This window comes from Exophiala dermatitidis (genome assembly GCF_000230625.1).
Source record: "Exophiala dermatitidis NIH/UT8656 unplaced genomic scaffold supercont1.7, whole genome shotgun sequence".
In the NCBI taxonomy this organism is placed as follows: Eukaryota; Fungi; Ascomycota; class Eurotiomycetes; order Chaetothyriales; family Herpotrichiellaceae; genus Exophiala; species Exophiala dermatitidis.
The window spans coordinates 876,603-894,615 of NW_008751652.1; the positions used below are offsets into that span (position 1 = coordinate 876,603).

The window sequence follows — 18,013 nt, forward strand, 5'->3', positions numbered from 1 at the left end:
GGTAGTTGTACAACGAACCGCCCGTAATCTCCCACAATAACGTGGCTCAATGCAATTCTGCCTTGTGCCAAATCGAGCTGCTCAGGGCTGTGCTGTGGGAGTTTTCGTCTGTTCCGCCTCGAGTCCACCCACGCCCACCACCGACCCAGCCAGGTCGCCCGCGCAGACAAATCCAAGACGGAGGCGGTCAGTAGCCTCATTGGCAGCCTGGAGACGATGGTCGCTGTTAGGCTGCACCAGGCACCAGGCTCCACTTGGACATAAAAAGAACGGCGGACCCCTTCTCGGCAGGGGTAAAAGCAGACTACGGGGGAACGACTCCCGCGAACCTCTGACCGATGTATCAGTGAGACGGAGACTTCTGATATGAGATTGTAAACTGGCATGGTTCATTTTGGCGTTTGAGCCTGCACCAGGTGGGACAATCACCAGTTCTTGCCCAGGCTGCTACAGCTGCCTGGCCGTGAGTCAAGCGTGCTCTCACAAGTCCAGGAACTTGAAAACTCATTGTCTTCCTACAAAAGACTTGCCTCCGGTCCTTACAAGATAGGGAGGTTGTGAGCCTCCAAGCATTTACATCGAGCTCTTTGCTCCCCTCTCACTCTCACCCATTGACTTGATACCACTCCATTGCTGCTTCAATCCCTCCTTATCCAATATCCCCCCTCCATCTGTGACTTCATCCCTTAGAGCCGCCACTGATATCAACCATGGCCGCCGTTGAGCTCCCTCCTCTCCCCGTACCAATCCATGACTTCGTCGACTACACCAACAAATATCCCGCCACTCAAGCGGGAGTTGCTGAGGCGGTCCGGCCTTTCAAGGCCTTCGAAAGCAAGCTCCGGGAGGTCTATGCGCAGCATCCGGATCACCCAGCTGCTGCGGCTGATCACCTCGTTCCGGTGTTTGGCGGTGCTCCAATCACTACCAAAGCCAGAGATCTTGCAAGCGAGCCGGCAACCGAAAAGGAGAAGTACTTGCTGTCTTTTCCCGACAAACTCCGCAGAAAGCATGGATCCCCTGCCGTCGTGGACTCCCTGGAAGAGTTCAAGAAGAACTTTAATTTGTTTTCGGAGTCGTCTCTGGTTGATCTTGACTGGAATAATGTTTGTGTGGCCGGAAGCGCCGTGGTGACTTCGTTATTACCGGTGGAAGCACCCCATAATGAATCCAAGGTAAACATTCGTCTCGTCCATGTCTTCACTGTTATTGACGCACGCGCAGCGGGCTCTGCGAACATACTACAACGAGAAGCTTGCCCCGGCATCGGACGTCGACATTTTTCTGTATGGTCTCGATGAGGATCAAGCGATCGAGAAGATCAAGCAAATTGAGGCCACGATTCGAGACAGCATCTTGGCCGAGATAACCACCGTTCGGACCAAAAACGCCATTACTATTGTCTCAGAGTACCCTATCCGTCACGTTCAAATCGTCCTCCGCTTGTACAAGAGCATTTCCGAGGTGTTGACGGGGTTCGACGTAGACTGTTCCTGCGTGGCGTTTGACGGCAACCAGGTTTGGGCGTCGCCACGTGCTCTAGCTGCATTCATGACCCAGCTCAATTCGATCGACCTAACCAGAAGATCCCCCTCGTACGAAAACAGGCTTTCCAAATACTCTCACCGTGGTTTCGAGGCATACTGGCCCGAGCTGGATCGTAGTAGAGTGGACCCAACCATCTACGAGAGATCCTTCACCAGAGTCCAGGGACTGGCAAGGCTTCTTGTCCTTGAGAAGCTTCCTTACCCCCAAGACAGGGACGCCTACCTCGCGAAACGCAGAGAGGAGAGAGGCCGTCCACCTCTACGATGGAATGCGACTCGGAGGTCCCGCCATGTATTGCCGGGAGATGTCAAGGCCAGTCACCCTGACGACGTGGGCGACTGGGTCGAGGAGGACGATGTGTCGGACTACCACACTTTCACCATTCCGTATGGTCCGAAATACAACGCCAAAAAGGTTGAGAAGCTTCTCTTCACCAAAGATCTGTTACTCAACTCGGAATGGAACCGGCCCAAGGACAGAAAGGCACGACTGCACCGCCATCCGGCATTTTTCGGGCCTGTAGAAGATGTGATTCACGATTGCTGTGGATTTTGCCCTGAGCCAACTACCGATGAAGACTTTGCAGCCCTCGAGGAAGAAAGCCGGATCTTCATTTCGGGAGATCTCACGTTCCTCAAAGACAATCCGGGCCGGCAGGCAATCGGCAGCTTCCACCCCATCACTGACGATGACTGGACGGAGATGGCGTACGTGGGTAACACCACTCGGCTGTGTCAGGCGATTGTGGATCAAGATCTCGATGCGGTTCAAGACTGGTTTTCCTCGCTCGAAGGGGCGGATGTCAACCGACGTGATCATACGGGTCGGACTCCACTACAACTGGCCGCCATGTGTTCAACTCCCGATATCGTCCAATGTCTGATTGAGCACGGTGCTCGACTTGTGTCTAGACTCTATAATGGCATGACCGCACTACATATTGCAGCTCACCGGGGCGAGACACAAATAGTGAAGGCTTTGCTGGACAGGAGCGCCGCCAACGAGGAACAGGAAAGTCGCAAGGAGGAGGCGAAGAAAGAGGCCCGAAGGGCTGCTGCAAGCCACCACCCTGTTGCCGAGCAACCAGGAGTTGGGGACGAAAAGACCGATGATGCTGACTCCTGGGACTCGGAACTGAGCGGTGCGGAGGACGAGGACAATGAAGACGACGACAAGATGACCGAGGGTTCGTTCGTCAAAATATCACCCGAGCACGCTAGTGCCACTGGCGATGAACTCGCAGAAGACAAGGAGGAGCCGGACGTCTACGATGTTGACGTCCTTGCCTGGGACAGTCCGCTTTCTCCTCTCCACCTTGCCATCTTGGGTGGGCACCTCGACACCATTGAGCTGCTCGTGGACGAATTTGGCGCCGACGTGCTGTTGCCGGTCAAACTCATGGATGATTACAACTCCAAGAGAGCCAAGGCCGCCATCTTATCCCTTGTGCTCGCTTTAGAACCGCCCCTTCAAAAGGCCAACGAAACTGTGAAAGCCCTGCTCGCCCACGGAACCACGTTGGCCCAAGCTGATATGAACAGCGTTTCGGCGCTCCACTACGCAGTCAACAGTGGAAAGGCTCTCATCTTGGAGACTCTCAAGGCCTCTGCGGATGCCGCTACGTTCCGAAATGCGTGCAACCACGTGGTCACCTTGATGCCATGGTGGAATCTGTTCAACGTCGAGGTACCACTCGTCACCGCCATCCGTACTGGCCGGCGGGAGGTGGCTGAATTTCTCATCGCCAACGGCGCCAAGACACGCATTGACTTTGAGTTGTTTGCTCAAGCTTACGCGCGCAAACAGGGTCGTAGCACGGACGACCCGGAGCAGGTCAAGAGCTTATACGAAAAGAAGGTCGAGCAACCCATCACGGTGGCCCTGGAGATGGAGATGCTGGATCTTGTCAACCAACTGATCGATGAAGGAGGAGACGTCAATACACTTCCAGCCAAGGCATACGAATACTGTGAGCGGCCTGACATGAGAGGGTGGGATAAGTCATTGTTGGATCTTGTGCAAGATCGAATCAAATCGCTGCGCAAGTTCTTGTACCCGGCACAACACAGGGACACGTCGGAGCGAGCAGAGCCTCTGGGCAAGGATGAAGAGTATTTGGGGGAGTTTGACCGAGATTCATACCAATACTGGACTGCTTACCATGATTTGTGCGATGCAAAGAATGTTCGTCAGTGGCAAATCGAGAAAGAGCAAAAAGAACTGCAACACGTAAACCATGATGGGGAAGAAGGAGGAGAGGAGAAAAGGATCGCGGTCGAACGCACGCTTGCCGAGCTCACCAAGATCGAAGAAAAGCTTGTCGCCAAGGGTGCGCAGACATTTGCTCAATTGCGGCCATATATTAAGCCTCGCCGTCCGCACTTCTTCCTCCCGACTAGCCCTGACGAGAGCAGTCCTTACACCACGAAGATATCGTTCATGGTCGCCGACCTGACGCCCGAAAAGAAGGCTGATTATGTCAAGTTGTTCGAAGCGGCGTGGCAGGGCGATGCCTCGACCGTCAAAGAGCTCTGTTTGTCAAGGACTCGCCCGCTTCAGGTGGCCGTGCAAGACCTTCGTGGATTTAGTCCCTTTTCCATTGCAGTCCTGAGAGGCCATTATGATGTGGCTGAACTCATCGTCGAGATTGCGACGGTGCAGTACCGACCCCGCAGCAAGTCGGAAGAGTATCATTATACTCTGCACGCTGGGAGAGAGTATAATGAATACAGTGATTACAGCGAGGACAGCGGTGACGACGGCGAGGTCGACAGTGACGAAGACGACGTGCGTGTCCTGAGACAGGTCGTCGATGAGACCTTCACGATTGACAATGTCGCCACTCTCGCCGAAAACGTCAAATCCTCAATCTCTCCTGCGACAATGGTGTCGTGGCCCTGCCAGGTGACACGCGCGATCGAGAACAAAGAAGTGGAACAGTCTGAGATCGACGAGGCATTCGAGGCCGACTGGGGTTTTACCCGTTGGGTATACAACCGTTCATACCAGTCGTGGTCGTGGTTCGAGAGCGCTTTCGACTATGTCAACCGGAAGAAGCAGCAATCTCTTATACGATATGCCATTTTCACGGATAACTTGGATCTCTTGAAGTTCCTGGTCAAGGTTGGTAGTACTCTCGCCAGTCGGTGTGAGAATGACGAGTCCTTGAAGACGATCCAACCCACCGAGGTCGAATTCCAAGTGGCGCTCCGGTTAGGCCGGGTGAAGATGATCGAGGAAATGATCAAGTCGACCGGGGTCGGACTTGCGATTCAGAAGATATTCCAGAAGGCCGGGCTTCAACTCGACCAGAAACCCCAATACTACCAAGGGTTGACCGTGCACGGCAGGAAGAGGCAGGACTGGACAGAGGCACGTCGACTCGGTTACAGGCACAGACAAGACACGTCGGACGCCCCCAACCCGCGTCTGACGGCCATCGCCGAGGGGAACCTGCGAGCAGCGCAGTACTTTCTTGGTGATGGTCCCTTGCGCCGATATCTCGAATTTGCAGAGACTCGGAACTCCAAGGACGACGTGCATATTCAAGCACTTGCCAAAGCCGAGGGTGGGGTCGAGGCCGCACTCCAGACTTGGCTTTCGACGCGCAGCCATCTTGCTCTCGATCTGGCGGTTCTGTCGCCTCCCCTGAGGGATGGCTCTCAGCCAGTCCTTGATTACCTTTTGCGGAAAGAACCAGAACTTGACCTTCTTGACAGTCGCGCGGCCGACGGCAGGACTCCGCTATACGTCGCCTTCGAGGCAGGTCGATACTACGCGGCGAAAAAACTGATCGAAGCCGGTGCGGATGTGACTATCCGAGACGACACGGGCCGGAACGTCTTACATGCGCTCCTTGACCAGATCGACCACCGCCACCACGCACTGCTCAGGTCAGTGTTGAGGCTGATGGATTCTGAGACTGTGGGCAGACTGTTACTGGAGCGGTGCAACGACAATACCGAAACCACGACGGCGACACCGACGATACTGACTCCTCTCGCACTGTTTCTCAATCGCATTGACATTTCTTCACCGCGCAGCGACTGGGAACGCAGTCTCGCGCTTCTCCTATCCTATTCCAATGGTCAAGACCTCGAGATCATGGACGGCGCGGGCGATTATCCGCTTCACACGGCCGTTCGCCGAGGTCACCTGGGTCTTGTCCGGTTCATTGTCGAATATCGTCCGAGCCTGCTATACTTTGAAAACGCCACGGGCATGACGCCCGCGCAGGTCGTGACCGCCAGTTATCTGAGGAAATTGACCGAAGACCCGCCCAAGCTGGTGCAGACCCAGAAATGGAGCGTGGAAAATGTCTCTCCCAAGGAGTTTGTGAAGCAGAAGAAGCGACGGGAAGCTGACGAGAATCATGTCCACGACGACGTTCAAGTTGTCGACGATGTTGTTGACGAGGACGAAGATGACCACATCCCCGGGACCACGACCACCACAACCAGAGACCCGCCCGGAAGGGGCGTATCAAGAAGCAACCAGTGGAAAATGAACCAGCTCATCACCGACTTGATGAACAAGTATCCCTCCACTAGGAAACTGGTCTCTCTCCACGACGCCAACCAGGTCGCCAAGCGGTTGGCTCTGCAGCAGCAGCTGAAGAAGAAACAGAAAGAAGAAGAAGAAGAACGGAAAGAGCAAGAAGCCCGCGCCGGTGGTGGCGGCGGCGCCGTCGTCAGGCCTCGGTGTTACTTGTCTCCGAATAACCCTTATATCTACGGTAAAGAAAAAGGGAACAAGGATCAAGTGGTGTCGCAATATTTGGACCGTGCGAAGAATTCAGTCACGCCGTGGGATTGGCTTGTGTGGAGAAGAGAGGAAGCCAAAGAAAATGATGAAGATGGTGGTGATGAGGCGGCGAAAGAGCTGCAAAGGCTCGAAAAGGAGTATTCCGAGAAGATGCACCAGCAGATTAGGTGGTGGGTGCCGGCGTTGAAGTGACGGATGGTACAAGTACAGTATCTAATATTTAGGCAGGTACTAGGTAGGTAGGTAGGTAGGTAGGTAGATATTGTACTGTAGGTGGTGACACAGGTTTGAGTTACAATTGGGTTCTTGCGTGTAGTACGGGTTCACAGTTGACGCTAGCTTATGGTGCTGGTTGATGATTGATGATTGATAGCTTAATGCTCTTTCTCTTGTTCTACTGTAGTGCCATTCGGGCGATGCTCTAAACCCTTAAACTGCTACAATGGCGGCAAAAATAATATAATAGGCAAGTCGGCCCATATCAACAAGTAGAACCAAGTTAAGAAGAACAGTATGCATTTGAGTCCAAACCCACACGACAGCTTTCTGCCGGAATCTGTGGACCGACTGGTACCTACCTAGGTACTTGCATAGACATCAAACGGGACAGATAAATCCTGACCCACCTGCAGCCTTAGCATCAACATCATGGTGAGTCATCGCCTAGCTTGAGAACGCTGGTAAAAGACAATGTAAGCCTCGCCATTCTGCAACCGATCCCTTGACCCAAGTTTATTCGGATCCAAGTCGTAATGACGCTCATCGTCGAATTTCCTCCAACAACCACGACCCTGGTCCTTGACAATGCTGATGTAATGCCCTCCATCGCCACTATTTCCCAAATGCCTCAACACGCCATAGGCATCGTAAGTGTAAGGCGGCGTCGTGGCCATATCGACCGGTTGTCCTTCTTGTTCCGGAGCGGGTGGGGGGCGGGGAATAACAAAATCATCCATGCTGAGACCGTGCAGAGGAAACTCAATCGGGGTATGGATCTTTTGCGCCCTCTCGTGCTTTGAAGCGGCGAATCGCTTGAAATGAATCACCAGAAACTGCGGCAGTCGCGTCAAGATGATTTGCTTGGTCGCCTCCCGCTCACACTTGCAGTACGGACACCTCCAGAGCTCCGACAGCTTTTCTTCGCGACAATAGGAATTCAAACAGTCGTAGATATGTCCGACGCCAGAACGCGGGATTTCAATGGAAATACTATAGAATGCTTCGTACGTCGTCGAGGTCCTTCGACAAGTCAGACATCGCAACCGTGAGGCATGTTGACCTGCAAAGATGGAAGATAGAAAACTGTGGTCGCGATGTTCGTAGCGTTTCCATTCAATCGGACTGGCTCGTGCGATTTCCATTCTTTCTCGTTGCATCTCCTCGGCCGTCGTCAATGGTCGCAGCGGATTCCGTTCCCAATTCACGTTCAGATCTTCGTGCAGACAATCGACCAGAAAATCAAAGAATTCTTTCGCGTCCTGCTGCCGGTCGATCGCCCACTCTCGATTCATGCGGCCGCAAAAGTTGCGGAAGGTCGATGGTTTGATCACATCCGTGTCTTCCTGCCACACGGCCTGGATCAAGTTGGCGTACAATTTGGGCATAATACCATTACTGCCTTTCCAATTCCGTTGCACGTACCCTTCATAAACCCGATCATTGAAGAACGCAGACAACGGAATTGTCGCCGACAAACACTGCAAAGTCGAGTTCATATAACACGTCACCCCAAAATTCGTCAGACCGGTCCTGGGTAGTCTTCTGTTGCGCATAGAAGTTACGGAAGAATACAAGGGCGGCCGCGTGGCAGATGTCACTCTTGCCAATGCCGGTTGAGGTGCATTGATGTCGGCTTGTCCCGAATAGCTCGGTCTGGGTATTGCCGGAGGCGGTCGCGCAGGCACGGCTGGTATTGCCGGCGCCGCGGGCGCAGCAGGAGGCAAGTAGACGGCCGGGTGTGATGGAAGAGGCCTACGAGCCGGCATGACCATAGACTCTTGTTGTCTGACAGAAGGAAAGCGGCGTAGAAACGTTTCGTAGTCGGGAATGAATGGTGACGAAGGTACCTGCTCAGCATCTGCTGCCGGGTATTCCTCATCGCTGGCTGCTTCGGGCTTTTCGTGAGGAGTGACCTCCTCTTGCAGGGCTTGTTGCCGCCACGCCTCTTGCTCGCTTTCATCCAGAAATTTGTGATCACGCAGTCTCCTATTGCGGACTTCATAGCGTGAGTTGGCAGAAACCATCCGCTGTCGAGCAATGGGCCTTCCTGGTCCGACTGTGGCTCGTTGGCGCGTCGTCCCAAGCATTGCTGCCGTTCTGGACCGCGCAAGTGACTGCGCCCCCATGTAATCAATCCAAGCATCAATCCCTCCGGCCAACAATGCCGGCGGACGACCGTCTTTAAGAGGTTTGGTGTCGTTGAACTCATACAACGTGTCGTAAAGAGCTCGAAGCGCTGGAGCTTTGGTCATACTCGGCGGACCTTTCAAATAAGAGGTGTCGTTCGTATCCTGGTCATAATACACGACAAGATCGAATTCGTTCCGCCGCGAAAAATGTGCTTGCTCTGCATCAGGAGCTAGGACGAGTCGGTCTTCGAGCTCTTCTGCGGAAACGCCTTCTTTGAGAGAAATAGGCTCAATACATATGATAGAACTGGACATGATATGGCCATCATCAAACAGTACCCTCTCCCGCACATCGATCAGAAGGACGTTGTATTTCCTCATGTAGTCATGCAATGTCGACGCGTCTATGGATGTTTGGTGCGGAAGGTCACTTGAGCTACTTTTCGGCACAATGGCACTGTTGACTCCATTTGGGGTGGTCGGGCGGTAAGGAGAAAGGATCTCATCCCGGGTTCTTTGGAGGTGTAGGGAATTGGTCGATGAGTTTTGGGATTGGTTGTAATATGTTTGCTTTTTGTCAGACGGCGGACGACCGCCTTCCGCGGAGAGTCGATTGCTGTTTGTATGAGGTCCAGCTGATGTAGTCGATATCGGACTATACGTCGGGCTAGGTGGTTTGGGAAGAGCAATTGCCGGGGAGAGAGGCACCTTAGGTGGTAAATCCGGGCCATTTTTGGTAGAGCCAGGCATATCTCTCGGCCCGTTGAGACGTGGGCTTGAGTAGCCATTGGTGTCTGGGATTGCATACGTAGAGGTCGTGGATTGTGGCCTTCTCCCGCTAACGCTGTTCGGACTATGGAAGTCACTCTCTTTCGGCATCGATAGCGGTGCGGGTTCTTCAGATGCCGTTCCGAGGCCTCTCAGGCGGGCAAACCTTTGACTGAGATCGTTCGACGTATCGGTCAATGGGCGTCCATGGAGACCTTCTGGTTTTGGCTTGTTCGATGGTCGGGAGCGCTCTATCCGGAGAGTTGGCGGCAGCTGATGTGCCTCAGGAATGGCTTGAGAGACGCTCGCTCTGGAAGAAGCTGATCCTCCGGCGCCAGGAGGGAGCGAGTTCGAAGGCACGCCAAACCCGGATGAATAGACTGGTCTTCTAGAGACATCCCGCGGCTTCGTACCATACCGCGCATTATTGGCCTCTATCAGAGCTTTGACCTGGGTCATTTCGCTTTCCATCGCATTCAGCTTTTTCCGTGCCGCCCTGTATTTCATCGCCCAAGCATGGTTGTTATCCCAGAACCCATACTCTTTGTGCCTTGGGATATAATTGACAGCCACTTCGTAGGCAACCACATAGTTCTTGTAGGCCAAGTCCGGCCGTCGAAGGATGTCCACCGAGTTCCTCGCTGTCGCAATGCATCTCTCAACCTCGTTTAGGTATTGTGTAAGCGAACCGTCTCCCTTGAATGAGGTCGTAGCATCTTGTATGATGTCCTTGATGTGAGGATAGACTCTTTCCGGGCCCGGCCCTGGCTTGAGATCTTTCTTATCCGTCCAACTTTCTCGTGAGGAGGGTACAGTGGTTGCGGAAGTAGATACGGAGTTGGTATGCGTGGACGACGGAGATGTGTAGGCCGCCATAGCGGAGTCAATGCGACATTACCGAGGAATCATCGCGGGACGAATATCTGATAGCCACCGGGTCTGTCGTGTGCCTGGGCTTCTGTCGAAGTGATGACAGAACTCTAGGCCTTCCTCAAATGTATAGTCAGCAAACCGGGGTTAGATGCCGAGAGAGGATGTGCAAAGAAGCAAAGCGTGAAGTGGTGGCAGGTGACACCGGCGGAAGTGAGGTGATGATGGGTACAATGGACGAAGTGTTCGCCTGGTGACGCAGGTCGTTTCAGAGTAGCGGATGAAAGCGAGTATCGAGGGAATTCAAGTGGTGTTGGTGGTGCTGAGCGATATAGTGTCAGTGTCGTTGCCACTGATGACTGCGCAGTAGGAGGGATATTCAACTCCTAGTCGTAACAACTTTCCACAAGGCTGCCAACTACAGTACTATGTAACACAAGGTTCTGAAAGCTGGGATGGCGACTCGGATGACGGAGCCCCGTTTGACAGTACTAGTAGTAGTAGTTGACCGATTCACAGAACTCCCACGGTACCAGCGGGCTGCGGGCCGAACTTGAAGGCTACGATGGGGTTTAGGGGCCATTTTGGGGGCTGACAAAGCTACAACCGCCCGGAGATGGTTTGTGGGGGGCAAACACCACGCCTATACCGTTCCACGCACAGCTGCGGTGAAGTGCTTAAGTGGCTGGTAGTGGCTGGTACTGTGGCTGCCTGTCTGGACGTGCCAGTGGCACCTACAGCCTGAGGCCGGTGGATTATTACACCATATGCCAGATAGGTACAACTTCTAGGTACCAGTGTATCATTTACGGGTTTCATACACGGTCACCCTCGTACTCCGCAACAACGATTGCTGCCTCGATCGACTTCAGTCCTCCCTCAATACCTACCTTGTGAGGGTCTGCCTATGGTCATCTCTAGTCGATCCAGCTTATTCCCCTGCCAGTGCTGAACAGCTGGCCACAACAAAGCGTCATCAACCCTCCCTCGCCTCATCCGATAGCCTGCCTGCGCCTGTGGAACAGAGACAAAGCAAACCAACCATGGCTGGATGGTTTTCGTCTGGGACGTCTGCTCTCGACGAGCAGATCGAGAAAGCTACTTCGTCTAGCTTAGAAGATATCGCAACCAGCCTTGAAATCTCCGACCTCATCAGGTCCAAAACAGTGCAGCCTAAAGATGCCATGCGCTCGTTGAAGAAGCGGATAGGCCACAAGAATCCCAACGTACAACTATCCGCTCTGCGGCTTACAGATACATGCGTCAAGAATGGCGGATCCCATTTCCTCACCGAGATCGCCTCCCGCGAGTTCATGGATAATCTGGTTTCTTTGTTAAAAGCATACGGGCCGGCAGCCGTCAATGAAGAGGTCAAGCAGAGAATACTGGAGCTGATTCAAAGCTGGGCCAGCGCCACGCAGGGCCGACAAGACTTGTCATACATCAACGAAGTGTACAAGAGCCTGCAGAGAGAAGGCTTTCGGTTTCCGCCCAAGGTCGAGATCGCCAGCACCATGTTGGACAGCAGTGCACCGCCGGAGTGGACCGACAGCGACGTCTGCATGCGATGCCGAACTGCTTTTACCTTCACCAACAGGAAGCACCACTGCAGGAACTGCGGCAACGTCTTTGACCAACAGTGCTCTTCCAAGTCCATTCCGCTTCCGCATCTGGGGATCATGCAACCCGTTCGAGTCGACGATGGATGTTACGATAAATTGACCAAGAAGTCTGGTGGTTCGGAGCGTCGAGTTTCCTTTGCTCCCAGACCGACGACGATGCAGCCGAGAAGCGCAAGAGTTGAAACAAGCAGTTTCGACGAGGACCTGAAGAAAGCTCTGGAAATGAGTCTGGAAGAGGCACAAGGCATAACCAGTTCAGGCTTCGTTCCACAATCTCAAACGCAATCCAAGTCTGAGCCGGCCAAGACAAATGGTGTGTCCATTGAAGAAGAGGACGACCCGGATCTGAAGGCGGCCATTGCTCTGTCCCTGAAGGAGGCGGAAGAGCAGGCCAAAAAGCATGCTGCGTCGATGAAGAAGTCTGCTTCTGCTCAAGACGGCGCCAGCTCCACTCAACCCTTCATCATGCCGAAGAACGATTACGAGTTGTCAGTCATGGAGGCCGAGAACATTCATCTTTTTGCAACGCTGGTGGACAGATTGCAACACCAGCCTCCGGGAACGATCCTCCGAGAACCACAAATCCAAGAACTTTACGAAGGCATTGGGAAGCTTCGGCCGAAGCTGGCCAGGACCTTGGGTGAAACCATGTCGAAGCATGACGCACTACTAGATCTCCATGCCAAACTGTCCACTGTGGTGCGATATTACGACCGAATGCTCGAAGAGAGACTCAACAATACATACAACCAGCGAAACCCGGGGTACGCCACGTATGCCATGGCCTCTCCTGCTTTGACGGCTCCGTCTGCGGGAGTGTATCCGGCACTGGCACCATCTGGTCCTCCACCGTCAATAGCCACCGGTCAAGGGGACGTCGAGAACTTTTATTTCAGTAATGCCCCTGTCGAATCGTACGCTCGGGCTCCGCAACAAGTCCCAGTGCCACAAGCGCAGCCGCAGCGATCATATTCATATTCCAGCCAGCCCCAGGAAGCGCCCGCCTCGCCCTACCAGCAGTATACCACACAACCACCGCCTCAGCAACAACAGCAACAGCCTCCTTCCCAATACGGCCAGCAACCGTCTTCGCCACAAATGTTCCAGCATCAACCTGCTCCTCAGCAATATGCTGCTCCTCAATCCTCACAGCCGCCGTCAATGTATCCTCAAATTGTCCCTCCTGACCCTCAACAAACTCCCACACCATATTCTCAACAGGCGCAGATTCCTACATCTGAAGCCACTGCACCGACTCCGCAACCGCAAGCGCAGTATCAACCACAACCAACACCGCAGCAAGCATCCCAATCTTATTCTCAACAGCAACAGCCGCCGTCACAGACCCAATCTCAGCACCATGCTCCAGCTCAGACGTATCTCCCTCCGAACCACCACCAGCAGCAGCAGCAATACCCTCCTCAACCACAACAGTCTCAACAACCAGTACAACCCTCGACATCTTCGTCTTCCTACGGTCCATATCCAACAACATACACCGCGGACCAATTCCCTTCTGCGCCACAACATGTCCCGCAACAGCAACAACAACAACAACAGCCTGTCGCCATGGAGGAGAGCTTGATCGAGCTGTAGTGGGTGGCAGGTGGTAAATGCACCACCTATTTCAACTTACCCACTTGGAGCTCATTTCTTGGACATTCCTGATCCTATATCACTTGGAAGATGGGCACGTCGCCGAAAAAACCGGGTGGCCGGGGGGCCCGTATTGGAGTCGGGAAAAGTTCTTCAGACGTGGACGTGGAATGTCTACTTTTTTTTTTTTACCTCGCTGATGCCGTGCAGTCTCTGCAGATGACAGTTGCATAGGTACTTTGGGTACCAGTAGTTCGTGGTAAATAGCTACAGTACCTGGCTCAACCAGCAAGTATCATCAACAGTACGAACAGCTGAGCTGAGCTGAGCCGACTTGACTCGATTTCCCCTAAACTTGTCGTTGTGAAGGGCCGCATTAAGCGTCCACTTGCAGTGTTCCTGTTGGTCCCTATCTGATGTCTCTGTGTAGTTGGAGCAGGAGCAGGAGCAGGACAGCGCACCATCTTCCAGCGCGGCACACCGTAGTATCCATTGATTACAAGTACCCATGAAATGCAAAGCCATCAGTCAGTCATCTGTCCATTCATCCGTTCATTTGACTCTATGGTGGCATGCCATGCAGTGTACTAGTAGGCGATTTCGTCAGTCATACAATAGTCATATTTATATGCAGTGAGTTACTAGTATCTATATTGTATTTATATCCATGTAGGTACTTGGGTGGTATCCCAGTAATCTCCCTAGTAGAATTCACTCCTCGTCACAAAAAACGCCGGAACTTCATATGGATGCGCCCGTCTCAACGCCTCGACTGCTTTTTGAACAGCTGATCCTGATCCTGATCCTGATCCTGTTTCACTACTACCAGCAATGACCATTTCGACACGATCTTCTTGGACATATTCGACCTTATTGGTATTGCTGGGAGAAGTATCCGTAGACATACCGCCGGAAGTAGAAGGACCAGTATTACCACCAGGAGCAGAAGGACCCGTGCCGCTGCAAGTAGACGTAGAAGTGCCGGTGGAAGAAGTAGTGCTGGTTATATACGGCCTCGCACCCTCGGTCGCGACAAATTGTCCTGTTCCGGAAGATATAAAGGCGGTATTTATATATTTTGGCCGTGACGGACCGACGCTATCGGCGGCGCCAGTGGTACCGGTCAAACTCGCTGACGCTTCGTTCGAAGGATTCGGGTTCGGCCATGTCCCTGCTCCAACGGCAAATAAAGCGTCGAGACACGCTTGGGTGTGGGAGGGGGGAACGTAGAATGTGAGTTTGTAGATTTGATTCTGTAATTCAGGTTCAGGTTCAGGTTCACGTTGTGCCATTCTGGTGATCCGGTTGTATATAGATAGTACTAACAGTAACTGCAGTACGAATGATGTGATATGAGTAGCTGCGTAGGCTCCTAGGTATATATATAGCTTCTCAGGAATCACTGCAGTATTAGTAGTTGAGATAGTAGTGGTAGTAACGAATACATACGTATCGTTGTTGGTGTGGTTGTCGTCTCGACAGCTTACACGGACATGGACACTGGCACTGCATATGACATTCCTCTACAAGCCCGTATTATTAATACCGGCCAAGGTACTTGTGCCTAGCCACCTTATTACCTGTTGATACACCTTATACGAAGACAGTATTGTTGTTGGAAACTGATCAATTTTGTGGTATCTAATCAAAGACAGATCAAACGCCATGCCATGCCATGCCATATCTCGCCTGGCATCCTGCATTCTCGACATTTTCCCCGTCGAGGAATCTACATGCAACCATCAAAAACAAAAAGAAGCTCACGATAAAAGACAGACTCTGTCCATCACAACTCGTCGTGGCCACTAGGTTCATCATCATCATCACCATAATCCGGCATGCCACCGGCACCACCGGCACCGCCATACAACTTGCTGGAGATGGGGTACGCCACCTGTGACAGCTTCTCGTATTGCTCGTCAAAGTCGTCCTTTTCGGCTGTGTCGGCGTTTTCGCTCAGCCAGTCCTGAGTCTCCTTGACGGCTTCCAAAAGAGTTTCTTTATCTTCGTCGTCAATTTTGCCACCAAGGCCATCTTCATCATTGACCTGATTCTTGAGCGAGACGGCATAGTTCTCCAGCTTGTTTCTGGCCTCGATCTTCTCACGCACCAGTTTGTCTTCTTCGGCGAATTGTTCAGCCTCGGCCACCATGCGTTCGATTTCCTCGGGTGTCAATCGGCCCTTGTCGTTGGTAATAGTAATGGCTTCCGATTTGCCGGTGGCTTTATCCGCAGCTGACACCTTGAGAATACCGTTGGCGTCCAGCTCGAACGACACTTCAATTTGTGGGACACCACGAGGCGCAGGAGGAATACCGGTCAGTTCGAATTTGCCGAGTAAGTTGTTGTCCTTGGTCAAGGATCGTTCGCCTTCGTAAACCTGGATCAAGACCACTGGCTGGTTGTCGGCGGCGGTCGAGAAAATTTGAGATTTCTTGGTTGGAACGACCGTGTTTCGAGGGATAAGCTTGGTCATGACACCTCCGGTGGTCTCGATTCCAAGAGTCAGAGGGTTGACATCCATCAGCACCAAATCCTCAGTACCAGCCTCGCCGGAAAGAACACCACCCTGAACAGCCGCGCCGTATGCCACAGCCTCGTCGGGGTTGATGCCCTTGCTGGCCTTCTTGCCACCAAAGTATTCCTCGATCATGGACTGAATCTTGGGAATACGAGTAGAACCACCGATCAGGACAATGTCGTCGATATCGGTCTTCTTGACCTTGGCATCTTTCAGGACTTGTTCGACCGGCTTGAGAGTCTTCTTGAACAAGTCCATGTTCAATTCCTCGAATTTGGCCCGGGTCAAAGTCTCGGAGAAATCGTTGCCGTTGTGGAAGGCCTCGATTTCAATGCGAGTGGACATTTGCGACGACAAGGTTCGCTTGGCTCTTTCGACCTCACGCTTCAGTTTACCCATGGTCTTGAGATCTTTTCTGATGTCCACGTCGTGCTTCTTGTTGTACAGCTTGACAAAGTGGTCGATGACTCGCTGATCGAAATCTTCACCACCGAGATGGGTATCACCAGCCGTAGCCAAGACCTCGAAAACACCGTCTTCGATCGACAGCAGAGAGACATCGAAGGTACCGCCACCCAAGTCGTAAACGATAATCTGGCTCTCTTTGCCCTTCTTGTCAAGTCCGTAGGCAATGGCAGCGGCCGTTGGCTCGTTGACCACTCGGAGAACGGTCAGACCGGCGATCGTGCCGGCATCTTTTGTCGCTTGTCGCTGGTTGTCGTTGAAGTAGGCTGGAACCGTGACAACGGCGTGAGTGACCTTCTTGCCCAAGTATGCTTCCGCAACTTCCTTCATCTTGCCCAAAACCATTGCGGAAATTTCCTCGGGAGTGAAGACCTTTGGTTGACCAGCAACCTCGACCTGGACCATAGGCTTGTCATCTTTGTTGATGACCTTGAACGGGAAGTGTTTGATGTCTCGTTGCACATCTTTGTCGGAGAATTTGCGACCGATTAATCGTCTAGAACAGGCTGTTAGTAAAGCTCATACACAGGTAAAAAGCGAGTTCAACTTACTTGATATCAAAAATTGTCCGCGTAGGATTCTGTGCGTACTGGTTCTTCGCCGCGTCGCCCACTAACCGCTCTTCATCGGTGAAGGCCACGTACGAGGGTGTGATTCGGTTTCCTTGGTCGTTGACAATGATTTCGACTTTTCCATTCTGCATCACACCGACGCAGGAGTAGGTTGTACCCAAATCAATACCAATAACCGTGCCATAATTGGCGTCTGACTCGTTGAGAGGTGTCTGATCTCCTTTCGCCTGGGCCGAGCCGATCAGCGCCAGGGGGCATACGAAGATGAGGAGGAGGTAGAAGAGGGTAGTCCACTGCAAAGCAGACGAGGATCTGGACGCTTGACGCGCCATGTTGAAGAGAGGTCGTAAGGGAGGAGGTGTACAGAGAGAAAAGAAAGCAAAGAATGGTAAGTGGTCAGAAGCGAGGGAATGATGGTGACAGGAAATATTTATGGAACGCGGCGCGGCGAGTTATCGATACGCTGTCCTCTTCGGATCGCCTCCGCAGGTCAGAGTCAGCGCAGCGCAGCGGGACGGTACCTCCAGCTTGCAGTGACTGCTAGTAACTACCAACCAGCGTTAAGCTAGCCAGGGGAACAACCTGTGGGTTTCTATAGGTTCCGCTGGGACTCGAGAGTGTTAAGCCTTGTGGCTAACTAAAACTGTCCTTTTTGACCCCCTTTGACCCCCTTTCCAAAGCCCCCTAAACGCCAGCCTGGCCTTTTTGCCCCATCCGACCTACTAGAGCCTTCCATGGCTGTGAAGTTTTGCCTTTGTGAACACGCCTCTTTGGCTCGAAAGGCAAACTCCACAACGACACGATGCTAAGCAATGCTATAAGAAATCTCTTTGTCTCCTAACAGAAATATTTTATTCGAGCCAACAGCTATCAATTGCCACAAGACCAGGGCATTCTTGCAGTCTCCATATCCATCACGTGACTTCGATGATCTCTCCA

At 52.7% G+C, this 18,013-nt stretch overlaps 5 protein-coding genes across 6 annotated transcripts; 2 read left to right on the plus strand and 3 right to left on the minus strand.

Moving 5' to 3' along the window:
- The first annotated feature begins 6 nt into the window (after positions 1-6).
- On the plus strand, positions 7-6,685 carry HMPREF1120_08138 (uncharacterized protein). The gene is made up of 2 exons (XM_009162380.1): positions 7-1,175; positions 1,225-6,685. The coding sequence occupies exons 1-2, from the start codon at positions 711-713 to the stop codon at positions 6,502-6,504; spliced, it is 5,745 nt and encodes a 1,914-aa protein (XP_009160628.1). The 5' UTR covers positions 7-710; the 3' UTR covers positions 6,505-6,685.
- HMPREF1120_08139 (ubiquitin thiolesterase) lies at positions 6,659-10,793 on the minus strand. The gene has a single exon (XM_009162381.1). It carries the CDS (start codon positions 10,302-10,304, stop codon positions 6,969-6,971), a length of 3,336 nt encoding a protein of 1,111 aa, XP_009160629.1. The 5' UTR covers positions 10,305-10,793; the 3' UTR covers positions 6,659-6,968.
- Positions 10,794-10,972: 179 nt separating this feature from the next.
- On the plus strand, positions 10,973-14,058 carry HMPREF1120_08140 (signal transducing adaptor molecule). The gene has a single exon (XM_009162382.1). The coding sequence runs from the start codon at positions 11,342-11,344 to the stop codon at positions 13,514-13,516; it is 2,175 nt and encodes a 724-aa protein (XP_009160630.1). The 5' UTR covers positions 10,973-11,341; the 3' UTR covers positions 13,517-14,058.
- A 43-nt stretch (positions 14,059-14,101) lies between these two features.
- HMPREF1120_08141 lies at positions 14,102-15,114 on the minus strand. Of its 2 annotated transcripts, XM_009162384.1 has the most exons (2): positions 14,966-15,114; positions 14,102-14,918 (listed from the first exon to the last, which is right to left on the minus strand). In XM_009162384.1, exon 2 carries the CDS (start codon positions 14,806-14,808, stop codon positions 14,218-14,220), a length of 591 nt encoding a protein of 196 aa, XP_009160632.1. In that variant the 5' UTR covers positions 14,809-14,918; positions 14,966-15,114; the 3' UTR covers positions 14,102-14,217. The 2 variants fall into 2 exon arrangements, with proteins under 2 accessions (XP_009160632.1, XP_009160631.1); XM_009162383.1 differs by having other exon boundaries at positions 14,102-15,114.
- A 9-nt stretch (positions 15,115-15,123) lies between these two features.
- Positions 15,124-17,722, minus strand: HMPREF1120_08142 (glucose-regulated protein). The gene is made up of 2 exons (XM_009162385.1): positions 17,054-17,722; positions 15,124-16,998 (listed from the first exon to the last, which is right to left on the minus strand). The coding sequence occupies exons 1-2, from the start codon at positions 17,404-17,406 to the stop codon at positions 15,303-15,305; spliced, it is 2,049 nt and encodes a 682-aa protein (XP_009160633.1). The 5' UTR covers positions 17,407-17,722; the 3' UTR covers positions 15,124-15,302.
- Between the last annotated feature and the right edge of the window lie 291 nt (positions 17,723-18,013).